The sequence below is a fragment of the Triticum aestivum genome, chromosome 6A (genome assembly GCF_018294505.1).
Source record: "Triticum aestivum cultivar Chinese Spring chromosome 6A, IWGSC CS RefSeq v2.1, whole genome shotgun sequence".
Lineage (NCBI taxonomy): Eukaryota > Viridiplantae > Streptophyta > Magnoliopsida > Poales > Poaceae > Triticum > Triticum aestivum.
Window position 1 is genome coordinate 266,459,819 of NC_057809.1, and position 12,198 is coordinate 266,472,016.

The 12,198-nt window shown below is 50.3% G+C and overlaps 2 protein-coding genes across 2 annotated transcripts in view; one reads left to right on the forward strand and one right to left on the reverse strand.

The window, feature by feature from the left end:
* Window positions 1-2,086: 2,086 nt before the first annotated feature.
* Window positions 2,087-12,198, reverse strand: part of LOC123127413 (putative elongation factor TypA-like SVR3, chloroplastic) — a 40,999-nt gene continuing 30,887 nt past the window's right edge. The window contains exon 14 of the mRNA XM_044547111.1: window positions 2,087-2,691. Coding sequence (XP_044403046.1) covers window positions 2,555-2,691 — 137 coding nt within the window. The 3' untranslated portion in view covers window positions 2,087-2,554. The remainder of the gene's footprint in view (window positions 2,692-12,198) is intronic.
* The window catches only part of LOC123127414 (uncharacterized), an 11,036-nt gene continuing 3,804 nt past the window's right edge, over window positions 4,967-12,198 (forward strand). The window contains exon 1 of the mRNA XM_044547112.1: window positions 4,967-7,070. Coding sequence (XP_044403047.1) covers window positions 5,990-7,027 — 1,038 coding nt within the window. The 5' untranslated portion in view covers window positions 4,967-5,989 and the 3' untranslated portion in view covers window positions 7,028-7,070. The remainder of the gene's footprint in view (window positions 7,071-12,198) is intronic.

The following is a 12,198-nucleotide window of genomic DNA, read 5'->3' on the forward strand; positions in this document are numbered from 1 at the left end:
CTGGAAGGGCTGAATCGACTCTGCTATATGGGCCGCAGCCGCCAAATTCTGAATCGGAGTACGATATACCTGCGGGGGGCGGAAAGAGTTGACGTCGACTGGATTCTGGAGCCCGTTGATGCGCTCGCTCGTCGAGTATTCGCTGGAGATTCTCCACTCGAGTGCGCTCGGCCAAGTTAGCCAAGCGCGCGTCCTCCAAGGCTCGGGCCTCGGGAGTTTCTCCAACGATAGGAGTGTGGAGTGCATCCATGTTCCGGCAGCGAAGCTCTTCTCGCTGCAATGACGTGAGAGGCTCGGGGAGATACTCCTCGTGAGGACGCGATGGGTCGCCCCCATCCACGCCTCCGTCAGCGCGGGGGAAACCGGGAGGACTGTGTGGCCCATCGATCACCAGAACCTCTGCAGCTGGGTCACTGCTGTCGCATTCGGATGCGGTCTCTGCGGAGCCAGTCGACAGATCGAACAGGCCGTAGAGGGATTCTTCGGGCTCGATTGCCGCGACTTGTGGGGTGGCCGACTGGCGGGCCACCCCATGCCTCACCCACCTCTGAAGCCTCGACCGACCGGAGTGCTTGCGCCGGCGAGAAACAAGGCGGGGAGATGCCACGGGAGCCGACCGATACTGGGTCGACGGCTGTCACAGGAGGACACCACGGACGCATGCGCGAAAGTGCGTCGCCCCACGGACGGGGAGCGCGTCGACGTCGAGTGGAGCCTCCTGAAGCCAAGCGGAGTCGTCGGCGATGAACATGAGCGCGCCGAGACGGATCTCGCGGCCCTCCACCAAAGCTCCGCCCGAAACCATGATCAAGGAGATCGGAAAAAATCGCAACTTCTCAAACTAGGCGCTAAGACTCCTAGCCCCAAGGTGGGCGCCAACTGTCGTGGTTCTAACTCTGACAGTGATGTAGGGGGGTATGTATGGAAAGGCTAGATCTTAGCTATGGAGGAGTTGTAAGCACACGAGGATTACGAGTTCAGGCCCTTCTCGGAGGAAGTAACAGCCCTACGTCTCGTTGCCCGGAGGCGGTCGACTGAATTATGTGTGTATGAATAACAAGGGTGCCAGGAGGGGGTGGCTTATATAGAGTTCGCCAGGCCCCTCCAGCCCTCAGTAATGCAAGGTTTAAAGTACATTAAGATTGGGGGTTACTGGTAACGCCCCTAATAAAGTGCTATGATGACCATAAAAGCTACTTAATGACCGACCGTTTGCGTGCAGGGTGACTCTAGATCCCCTGGCAGTCGAGTGGTTGGAATTTGGTCGAGTGATTGCTTCGTGGTCGAGTGTCTTAAATTTGTCGAGTGGGATACCTCCAAGTCGATTGAAAGGTGACTTCTTCTAAGGATGTCCTTGGGTAGGGTACTTAGGACAGGTCCATGCCCCTATCCTAGGTACATAGCTTCATCACTAAGTGCATTGGTGCTTAGGCGAGATGCTAAATGCGTTGAAAACGGTAGCAACTAATCTTCTCAATGCACATGTGCTTATTAGATTTTTGTAGCTAAGCTTCTCTCGTGTAATTGTTTAATAACTAAACTCCCTCATGTATTGGTTGACAGGCCTTTTGCATAGGTCCACGTGCTTAACATCGTTTCTTCCTGAGGTTATCATAATGCTCCATCTTCTCTTTAATTGATTTGCGTGAGAAAAACAAAATGAAAAACATTCAATTTGCCATGCCTAAAAATCTGACGTTTGTTGGATATTCAGGTCCATAAGATTTGGCTACCTAAATTTGACACCCCCATGCCTAAAAAGGAAAGTTTACAAGTTCCAAATGCAGGATAAAAGGTGGAGCCATGGCTCGGGAGCATGTGTGTTGTTTGTTGTTTGCCGAAAGGCGTCATTTGTAGGGTTTTTGGGTCCAGTTTCCCTCATAAACTGGACCGACCTTCTATCTATTCAACAAATTTAGCAGTTTTTTCTGCTAACATTCAAACAAAAAGGTGGAGCCTTCAATCAAAAAGGTAATAGTCTTTTATGTTTAAATCAATCTAGTATTCAATATGTTTGATCTGCGAGCTAATACGAGGATTTAGAATTTTAGGGGGTTGTACCAGAGCAAAAACTCAGCCGTGTGACTTCCAAAAAAGAAGGTACTATAACAACCTCCTATGCAAGCGCGCTATAAAGGTATGCTACATAGTGTAGGCGCAGAGAATATATTCCCGCGCTTACTTAACCAGATATGTCACACCCGTCCTAAAAGATCCAACGCACGAGCTTGCCGCCGCACACTTAGACAAGCGTGTGTACGACCTGCAGTATAGGTATCAGTAACAGCTGTACTACAAGAATGTACAACAGCTATGTGAATTACAAATATGTAACAGCCCGAGTTTGATGACTATAACAGCTTCATTGCCAAAATTGAGTATAAACCTAATCTGAAAAGTGTAGACCACCAAAAATAGCTTGCTGACTGACTCATGGTATCTCTCGTCATATACTAGTCATTATCAAACCAAGTCCAGGTCTTCTATCTGAAACCGATGCTTCCAGAATGAAATGATCCAATAGCGTATTCCTGTTTTTATCCTTCCAGGAGGCCTAGTTGTTCTTCTTCTTCGAAATTTTTGGGTTCTTGGACATGCGGATGCTCTCAGGTGTAACCTCGACTAGCTCATCTTCTTGAATATACTCTATGCAGTCATCCAGACTGTAGCTTAAAGGTTCATCCAGAACCACTGCAAAAAAAAGAACAAATTATTTGAATTAACCACACTTGATAAAAATAAGTTTTCAGTTCTAAGTGCACAAGGACACATCGCTGCAATAGGGTATTGGACCACTTATCACTTCTCTGAAGGCATAATCAAGTTTTAAGTATGCCCAGTGACATGTCAACATTTTTAATATGCCAATGCCCCAATTGGTTCAGCGGATTAGGGCCGAATACCCCGGTATTTTACGGAGGACAAAGAAAAAACAACCCGTCTCAAAAACAGTGCTTGACATGGGATGCGTGGAAGCTTGCTATCCATGTGCCAGAACCATGAGTTGGTTATGAGATCTTATGGGTTTCAGCTCTAGCCTGCCCCAATTTGTTTGGGACTAAAGGCTTTGTTGTTGTTGTTGTTGTTGTTTCCGCCCATTTTGTTTCTGTTACCCCCGGAAAGAATTTCGGAGCCCAAGAGACCCGATAGAAATACAAGGCAGCAAAACGATGGATAGCTCGAGCGCGCCCAGGACACAAGGAGTATCCTAAAACTCGGCTCCATGATGCGTAACATTTATGTCTCCTCAAAAAGCTTCATGGTGACCCGCCGGCCACCCCTGCTGTACTTCCCGCCATTGAGGATGGTCGTATGGTGATCCTTTGCATTGTCATTGCTCTATGGACATTCTCTTGCTGCCGAGTATTTTTTGCTGCAGACTTCTTGTGCTGTGATCTTTGCGACATGCTTCTTCTATCCCTCTTTGGCTTGACTCAACAGGTTTCGAAGACTCCATGCTATGACGACACTCTCGAGATGCAAATTTTGGATTTTCACTACTTTTTGGTTTAGTGTTATACTTGTTCAAATGTAATGTTATTGCATACACTTTGCATTTGAGGAGGGTTCTTAAGGAGTAGTGGTATCAGTTTAGGTCCCCTTACATATTCATATTAGTCTAGATGTCCTTACTTGTATGCCCAGTCATTTGTACTATATATTTGCCCCTTGGGATATACAATACATCCAACTTGCTCATCTAACACATTGCTCGTTTTCGCTCGTTTCAGCTCGAGGACGAGCTGTTTGTGGAGGAAGGGAGAGCTGTTATGCATGGAGCCACATATGGTCGGAGGGCCCCAGCCCTGGCCACAACGCCCACTGATCCAGCCCAAAGTGGCTAGGATTCCCATACTAATACAAGCTACTACCTCTGTATCAAAATATAAGTCGTTTTTGCAGTTCAATTTGAACTACAAAAACGTCTTATATTTTGGTACGGAGGGAGTATTTCATTAGGTTCAGATTCGTATTAGGTGCAGAGTCCAGATTAGAATCCGTTTCAGAGTCAGATCGTATTTCCTCTAAGTCATCTTCACAGCCCAAGGTATCCCTCCTATATAATGGGCTTCTCCCACGATCAATAAACCATGAGAATCCAGAGGGGCGCGAGTAGGCAGAGATATGAGGGTCATGTGGGGGTTAGCCATCAACACACAGGATCGCGTCTGACGGACAATTAGGCGATGGGCGATGGGGGCGGTAGGGGCGTTCCCCCGTCCGGCGCCGCCAACTCCAACCGGAAGGGGAACAGATTCTGGGCCCTTGCTGGTTCAGACGCCGAGGACTCTGACGATGAAGATGACCAAGTCGCCGGGCAGGCGGCGGCATCTCCGACACCGTCGGACTTCATTTGCGAATCTCTCGGGGCGGGATATTCCGAGCAGGAAATGGCGGATTGCATCGACGGGATCATCCCAGTAAGCGACAAGGCGTGGAATGGGCTAGGCGCCGCAGACAAGATGCAACGACGAAGAAAGAACGGGCGACGGGTGGCGGAGTCGCCGCCGCCGGCTGCCGATCCGGCTGCGCAGATCCAGGCGGCCAGGAAAGGGCGTTTGAATTTGCTTCTTGGCCATGACGGGCCGGAAGTGGTTCAGCCCATTTTGAGTGCTGGGTATTTGGCCCAGCCTAAGGAGATACATGAGACGGGCGATGCGGGCATACCTGGGTATACGGCCCAGCGTATCGCGCCATGCGGGAGCCCGAGATGCGACGAGTATCGACAGTCTTCGACGGTTCCATCCAGATCGATCGAAACTCCTGTTGCGTACGTACATGCTACGACGACAGCTAGGGCTAGACATCGCACCTCACCAGGGTTCCCTACCCGGAGCGGCAGGGCACGTCGAGTGCCGGCCGTGAGTCTGCCACCGGCGCCACTGATGGTCGGCCAGGGTGATGGGGCACAGCCGCCGCTGCGTGGGCAGCAGGAGCCGCCGAGGCAGCCGGCCGGTGACGGCCCGGGCAGGGGGTCCGCCGAAGGCAGCCCAGCCAATGTCGCGGGGCGTGCGGGACTTGCTGCTGGGCGTGCTGGTCACGGCATGGGTCATGGTGGTTTCAATGGTGGTCGAGGCGGATACGGTGCTGGTCGCGGATACGATGGAGGATATGATGGTCGTGGTTGGAACCAATGGAATAATGGTGGAGGTCGCGGATTCGCCGGGAATCAATGGCAGCGGAACTTTAACCCTCCACCCGGCGAGTTTGTTGAAGGCGCCACGGGTCCTCATTACCGTCAGAGAGGTGGTCGAGATGGGGGTGGTCGTAACCCTCCTCCACGCCGTCCGTTTGTACCGAAGGCGGCACCCAAACCGGTCCTCCCGCTGAAGGGGACTGTCAGTGGGGCGACCAAAGTGGCAGATGCCGCCACTTCCTCTTCTGCAGCGCTACCAGAGGCGGCGGTGGTTAAGGCTCTGGCTGGGGTCACCATTCCAACTTCCACACCTTCAGATGACAAAGATGGCCACAGTGACAAATGTAATGATAAAGCGGATGCGGTGCGTGCTAACAAAGCGGCACGCAAGAAAGAAAAAATGACTTGTTATCGTTGTGGTGTGCCGGGCCACTTTGTGATTGACTGCACGGCGGTGCTTTGTGATATATGTTTGAAGTCGGAACACTCATCTGGCGACTATCTGTTGCTTTTGGTGCCTATACCTGTGGTGAACATTTATGGTGTCTGTACTACCAAGCTTATGTTCTTTGAGACTCCATGCACGATTTCAGTGACTCCTGCGGTAGACAATTCGAAGTTTGGTCTGGTCAGGGTTACTCAGGGGACATTGACAGAGGAACAGGTGTGTCAGCAGCTCAGACGGCTAGTGTCTGAGTCTTTTCACTGGTCTCTCGTCAGGATGGAGGATCAGGTTTACAGAGTGGAGTTCCCTAGGAGAGAGGACCTTCACCACCTGCTGAAGTGTGGACCCAGTAAGGTGCCCGGAAGTAAGTGCATTCTTGAGTTTGATGAGTGCAAAAACCTGAGCCAATGGGGATACCGCTAGAAAAGGTTTGGGTCAGACTCTCAGGAGTTCCAGAGACTCTTCTTAATGACTATCTTATTGTTGTGAGTCTTGGCTCTCTGTTAGGTAAAACAGAGAAGGTGGACATGCCATTCACAGGCCTGCATGGAGAGGTGAGGCTACTTGTCGGTGTTGTGAATGCGGATTATATTCCAGACTTCGTACCATGGACTTATGATGGGATGTCTTATGATCTCGATATTGTGGTTGAGGAGGTTCAGCAGGCAAATAATAATTATGGGAATACTGATGTTGATATGACTGATGGTGGAGATGGTAGTCGTGATGGTGGTGGCGACCCAGGGATGGGAGGCAACCCCAGCGACCACAGTGGAAAGGACAAGCCGGCCAGAAAACCCACACAATCGACTGAGCCGAAGACCGACAAGGGGTCGGCACCCCCAACCACTCCGGCAGCATCTCTCCGTTTTGGTTCGTTTCAGGCGATGTCCGCACCGAGTCGTCTTTGGGGTGACCGTGTGGAGATAGAGGACTCTGATGATGATCTTCCAACACAGGGGGTGGTGGTGGAGGAGCACCGACAGATGACGAATGAGGTTCCACCGCAGCTGACGTCTCCTCGCCGCCCAGTCACCCCAGTGGTGACAGAGGTGTCTATGGCGGCGGTGACAGTGGAGGGACGGCCGTCGGCGATCTTGCCTTCTCCTACAGTGGAGGGCTCTAGACCATCTCGCTCTTTGTCACCACGTTCGACCAGCTCGACACAGGTGGTGTCCAGGTCGGGCAATGATGATAGCACATCGGCGGAGATCTGTGCTTCGGATGTCGCGAATACTGATACCGTGGTGGAGCAGTTCGGGAGGCCGGTGTCTCCCATTGCTTCTGACTTAGTCGGGCATACGGCTGGCGGCCACAGCCCGGCCGGAGTCGCTTTGGAGGACGTCATCGCCTTTGGAGGTATTCCGAAACCTAGTTCCGGTAACAGACGGTTCAGTCACCGGATCCAGGGTCGGCCGGACGCGGATGACATACAGATGGGGTGAGCCATGAGGGCCGCCAAACTTTGAGACATTGAAGTTCATACAGGTATGTCAGTTAATACAAGTTGTTCAATTCTGCACTTTTCTGAGCATGATATAGTTGATAAAGCCAACAACCTAGGGATCTCTCTTGGTAGTAATGACAAAGAAACCACAAAATCAATTAATGATCTCCTAGATTTAGAGACAGATAGAGCTGTGGATTTAATACGACATCTAGCAGCAGTAAAACCCATGAATGAAGTAGATATCAATGATCTTGGAGTAACTGCGCTTCAGAGCCTCTATGAGGATTTGGTCCCCATGGAGGGCTTAGAGACAGAGGAGGAGGATATGGTTCCAGAGGGGTATGTGGCCCCTTTGCAGCCAGAGGCCACTCCTGACATCGATACTCAACATGTTCAGGAGATGAAGGACAAACCAAAAAAAACCTGGAAGAGGAAGGTTTATCCTACATCGACGATGCGTCGGAGTGCGAGAGTTAAACAAAAGAAAAAATTCCATGATGACATATGAAAGGGATATTCCGGAATAGTAGAGGTCTAGCGGACTTGGCTAAAAGGAGATTCCTTAGCGATACATTAGTAGAACAAAAATTAGATTTTATGGCTTTATTGGAGAGCGGTAGAGATAATTTCACCTCCCAGTTTCTTAACACCATTTCAGGGGGGGTTGATTTTGACTGGCACTGTTTACCTCCAAGGGGGAGATCCGGAGGGATACTACTTGGGGTGAAGTGCGAAACTTTAGAGGTATTGAATGTGGTCCACGGTGATTTTGCTGTCAAATTTCATGTAAGGTCGAAAATTGACGGTTTCCGATGGGCTTTGGTGGCTGTATACGGTGCGGCACAACCAGAGCTTAAGCCGGAATTCCTCGCAGATCTGGTGAGAATTTGTGGGGATGAAATGTTGCCAATTCTGCTGGGGGGAGATTTCAATATCATTAGAAGACAAGAAGAACAAAATAATGACAACTTTGATGGAAGATGGTCATTCATGTTTAATATGATAATTGAAAGTCTCGGTCTGAGGGGGATTGACCTCACTGGTAGGCAATTCACGTGGGCCAATTCTTTGCCAATTCCTACTTACGAGAAATTGGACAGGGTTCTCACTAGTGTTGAGTGGGAACAAAAATTTCCGCTGGTTACGGTTCAGGCCCTACAGAGGGCCATCTCTGATCATACCCCACTATTGGTTGATTCCGGGGAAGCAACCCATGTGGGAAACAAAAATACTTTCTCTTTCGAATTAGGATGGTTTGAGAGGGAGGGCTTCATGGCGCTCATTGCGGCTGAATGGGCCAGAGACATGGGAGGGTCTTCTAGTGTGGAGAGATGGCAAAACAAAATTAGACACCTGCACCAGTTTTTGAGAGGCTGGGCCAAACATCAAAGTGGTATCTATAAAGTGGAAAAGGAAAGATTGACACAAATTATTAATGAACTTGATGTGAAAGCACAATCCATACTTCTTAATACTTCAGAGAGAGATATTAAGAATGAGGCTGAGAAGAAGTTACAAGCCCTTATGAGAGAGGAGATGAAATGGGCGCTTAGAGCAAAGGTTTCTAAGATCGTCCAAGGGGATGATAATACACAATTCTTTCACATGATAGCTAATGGGAAGCACAGAAAGAAAAAGATAATACAACTAGAACAAGATGAGGGTACAATTGTAGGACACGAGAATCTAAAACTATACATTTCCGAATATTATAAGAAACTTTTTGGAGCACCCGAGAAAGTTTCGTTTCTCTTGATGACAATGTGATCGGGGACATACCGCAACTCAACTTAGAAGAGAATGAGGTGTTGTCTGCCCCTTTCACTGAGAAAGAGGTGTTCGATGCTATAACGCAAATGAAGCATAATAAAGCGCCCGGGCCAGATGGGTTCCCGGCAGAATTTTATCAAAAATTGCTGGCATATCATAAAGAGTGATGTTATGCCTATGTTCCATGATTTGTTCAAAGGCCACTTAAACTTATTTCACCTCAATTTTGGAACGATAACGTTGTTGCCAAAGAAGGTGGAAGCAGTTCGCATTGAGCAGTTTAGACTGATGTCTTCTCAATGTAAGTTTTAAGATCTTTACAAAGGTTGGCACGAATAGGTTGACACAGATAGCCCATTCGGTCGTGCAACCCACTCAAATTGCGTTCATGCCAGGACGACAAATCCTAGAAGGGGTGGTAGTCCTACATGAAACATTGCATGAAATCCATTCAAAGAAACTAGATGGGGTTGTCTTCAAAGTGGATTTTGAAAAAGCGTATGATAAGGTCAAATGGCCCTTCCTTCAACAAGCTTCAACGAAGCCTAGAGGTCTCAGGTGGATTCATTCATACAGAAAGGCAGTGTCGGGATAAAAGTCAATGATGACACAGGTCATTATTTCATGTAAGGGGTTACGACAGGGAGATTCCATGTCTCCTATGTTGTTCAACATTGTAGCGGATATGTTGGCAGTACTTATTAGTCGGGCTAAAGAGAGTGGCCAAGTAGGAGGTCTCGTTCCCCATCTTGTAGAGGGAGCCGTTTCTGTCCTACAATAGGCAGATGATACTGTTATTTTCATGGAACACGATCTTGCAAAAGCTAGGAATATGAAGCTTATTTTATGCCTTTTTGAGCAACTGTCTGGGCTCAAAATCAACTTCAATAAAAGCGAATTGTTCTGCTTTGGGAGAGCTAAAGAAGAACAAGACAATTACAGAAACTTGTTCGGTTGTGAAATGGGATCCTTACCTTTTAGTTATCTCGGGATCCCAATCCATTATGGACGGTTAACGAACAAAGAATGGAAATGTATAGAAGATAGATTTGAAAAAAGATTATGCTGCTGGAAGGGCAAGCTAATGTCTTACGGAGGCCGGCTGGTGTTGATTAATTCGGTTTTGACGAGTTTGCCGATGTTCCTCCTATCTTTCTTTGAAGTACTGGTGGGGGTACGGAAAAGATTAGACTTCTACAGATCCCGATTCTTCTGGCAAAGCGATGAGGCCAAGAAGAAATACAGACTGGCTAGATGGGATATCATGTGTAGACCAAAAGACCAGGGTGGGTTAGGGATCGAGAAGGTAAAGAATAGATGTTTCCTTAGCAAATGGCTATACAGACTATCTACGGAGACCGAAGGCATGTGGATACAAATCTTGCGGAATAAATACCTACATACTAAGACTTTGGCCCAGGTGAATGCAAGGCCCACGGACTCACCGTTTTGGAAAGGGTTAATGAAGACAAAAGTAACCTTCTTCCAGCAAGTGAAGCAAGTGAAGTTCCTGTATGTTGTTGGAATTGCACGATGTATCGCTCTCGTGCATAGGCACATATATATGATGTACAACGGTGGGCCACGGACCTCAACTATACAAGGAACTAGGAGGCGGGCCTAATACACAATATGCACATAACACATATACTCAACACCCCCCCCCCCCACAGTCGAAGCGGCACCGCGGCTGACGCAAAGACTGGACCGGAACTCCTCAAATGACGCCGTAGGCAAGCCCTTGGTCATGATATCGGCAAATTGTTGGGAAGTAGGGACGTGCAAAACACGAATATGGCCAAGGGCCACCTATTCCCGAACAAAATGAATATCCAACTCAATATGCTTGGTCGGTCGATGATGCACCGGGTTAGCGGAGAGGTAGACCGCCGAGACGTTGTCGCAGTAGACCACCGTGGCACGGTCAACAGGGCAAGAGAGCTCCTGAAGCAGCTAGCGAAGCCACAAACACTCGGCTACGGCGTTGGCCACCGCACGATACTCAGCCTCAGCACTGGAACGAGAGACCGTAGGCTGCCGCTTGGACGACCACGAGATGAGTGAGGGTCCAAGATAGACACAATAGCCTGAAGTGGAGCGTTGAGTGTCAGGGCAGCCCGCCCAGTCTGCATCGGAGTAGGCGGTGAGGGCGGTGTCGGCGGAGGCGTAGTGTGATGCCAAGATCCATAGTGCCACAGATATAGCGGAGAATCAGCTTGACGACAGCCCAGTGAACGTCTCGAGGAGCATGCATATGAAGACACACCTGCTGCACGGCATACTGGATCTCCGGGCGAGTTAGAGTGAGGTACTGGAGAGCACCAACAATAGACCGATAGAAGACAGCATCCGAAGCAGGAGACCCATCTGTGGCAGAAAGCTTGGCCTTCGTATCAACAGGCGTAGCGGCGGGCTTGCAGTTAAGCATGCCGGCGCGCTCGAGGAGCTCGTGAGCGTAGTTCCGCTGATGAAGGAAGAAGCCATCCGGACGGCGCACCACCTCGACACCGAGGAAGTAGTGCAAAGGACCCAAGTCCTTGATGGCGAACTCAGCGCGAAGACGAGCCGTGAGCTGACTGAGGAGACCAGCCGTACATGCCGTCAGGATGATGTCGTCGACATAGAGCAGCAAGTAGGCCGTGTCAGAGCCCTGATGATAGACGAAGAGCGAGGCATCCGAGCGGGTAGAGCGGAACCCAAGCTGGTGGAGAAACGCCGCGATGCGCTGGTACCAAGCGCGCGGAGCCTGCTTGAGTCCGTACAAGGATCGCGAAAGCAGGCACACGTGGTCGGGAAGCGCCGGGTCAACAAACCTGGTGGGCTGCTGGCAGAAGACCTGCTCCTCGAGGTGACCATGAAGGAAGGCGTTGGAGACGTCCATCTGGTGCACCGGCCAAGCACGGGAGACCGCAAGGTGGAGAACCGTGTGTATCGTGCCGGGCTTGACGACCGGAGCGAAGGTGTCGCTGAAGTCGATGCCAGCACGCTGTCGGAAGCCACGAACAACCCAGCGCGCTTTGTAGCGATCAAGTGTACCATCAGGACGGAGCTTGTGTTTGAAGACCCACTTCCCGGTAATCACGTTGGCGTGCCGGGGACGGGGAACAAGCTGCCACGTCCGGTTGCGCAACAGGGCGTCAAACTAGTCTTGCATTGCAGCCATCCAGAGCGGGTCACGAAGAGCGGCTCGAACGGAGGACGGCAACGGCGACGGCTCAGAGGTGGACGCCGCATGGACGTAGTCATCCGAGGCGTAGTGTGAGCTCGGGCGAAAAACGCCCGTACGGGCACGGGTGACCGGACCGGCCACAGGCGCCGAGGGGGCCGCGGGCACCGAGGGTGCCGGGGGCGCCGTGTGGGCCGCGGGCACTGGAGGAGCCGCAGGGGCCGCGGGCA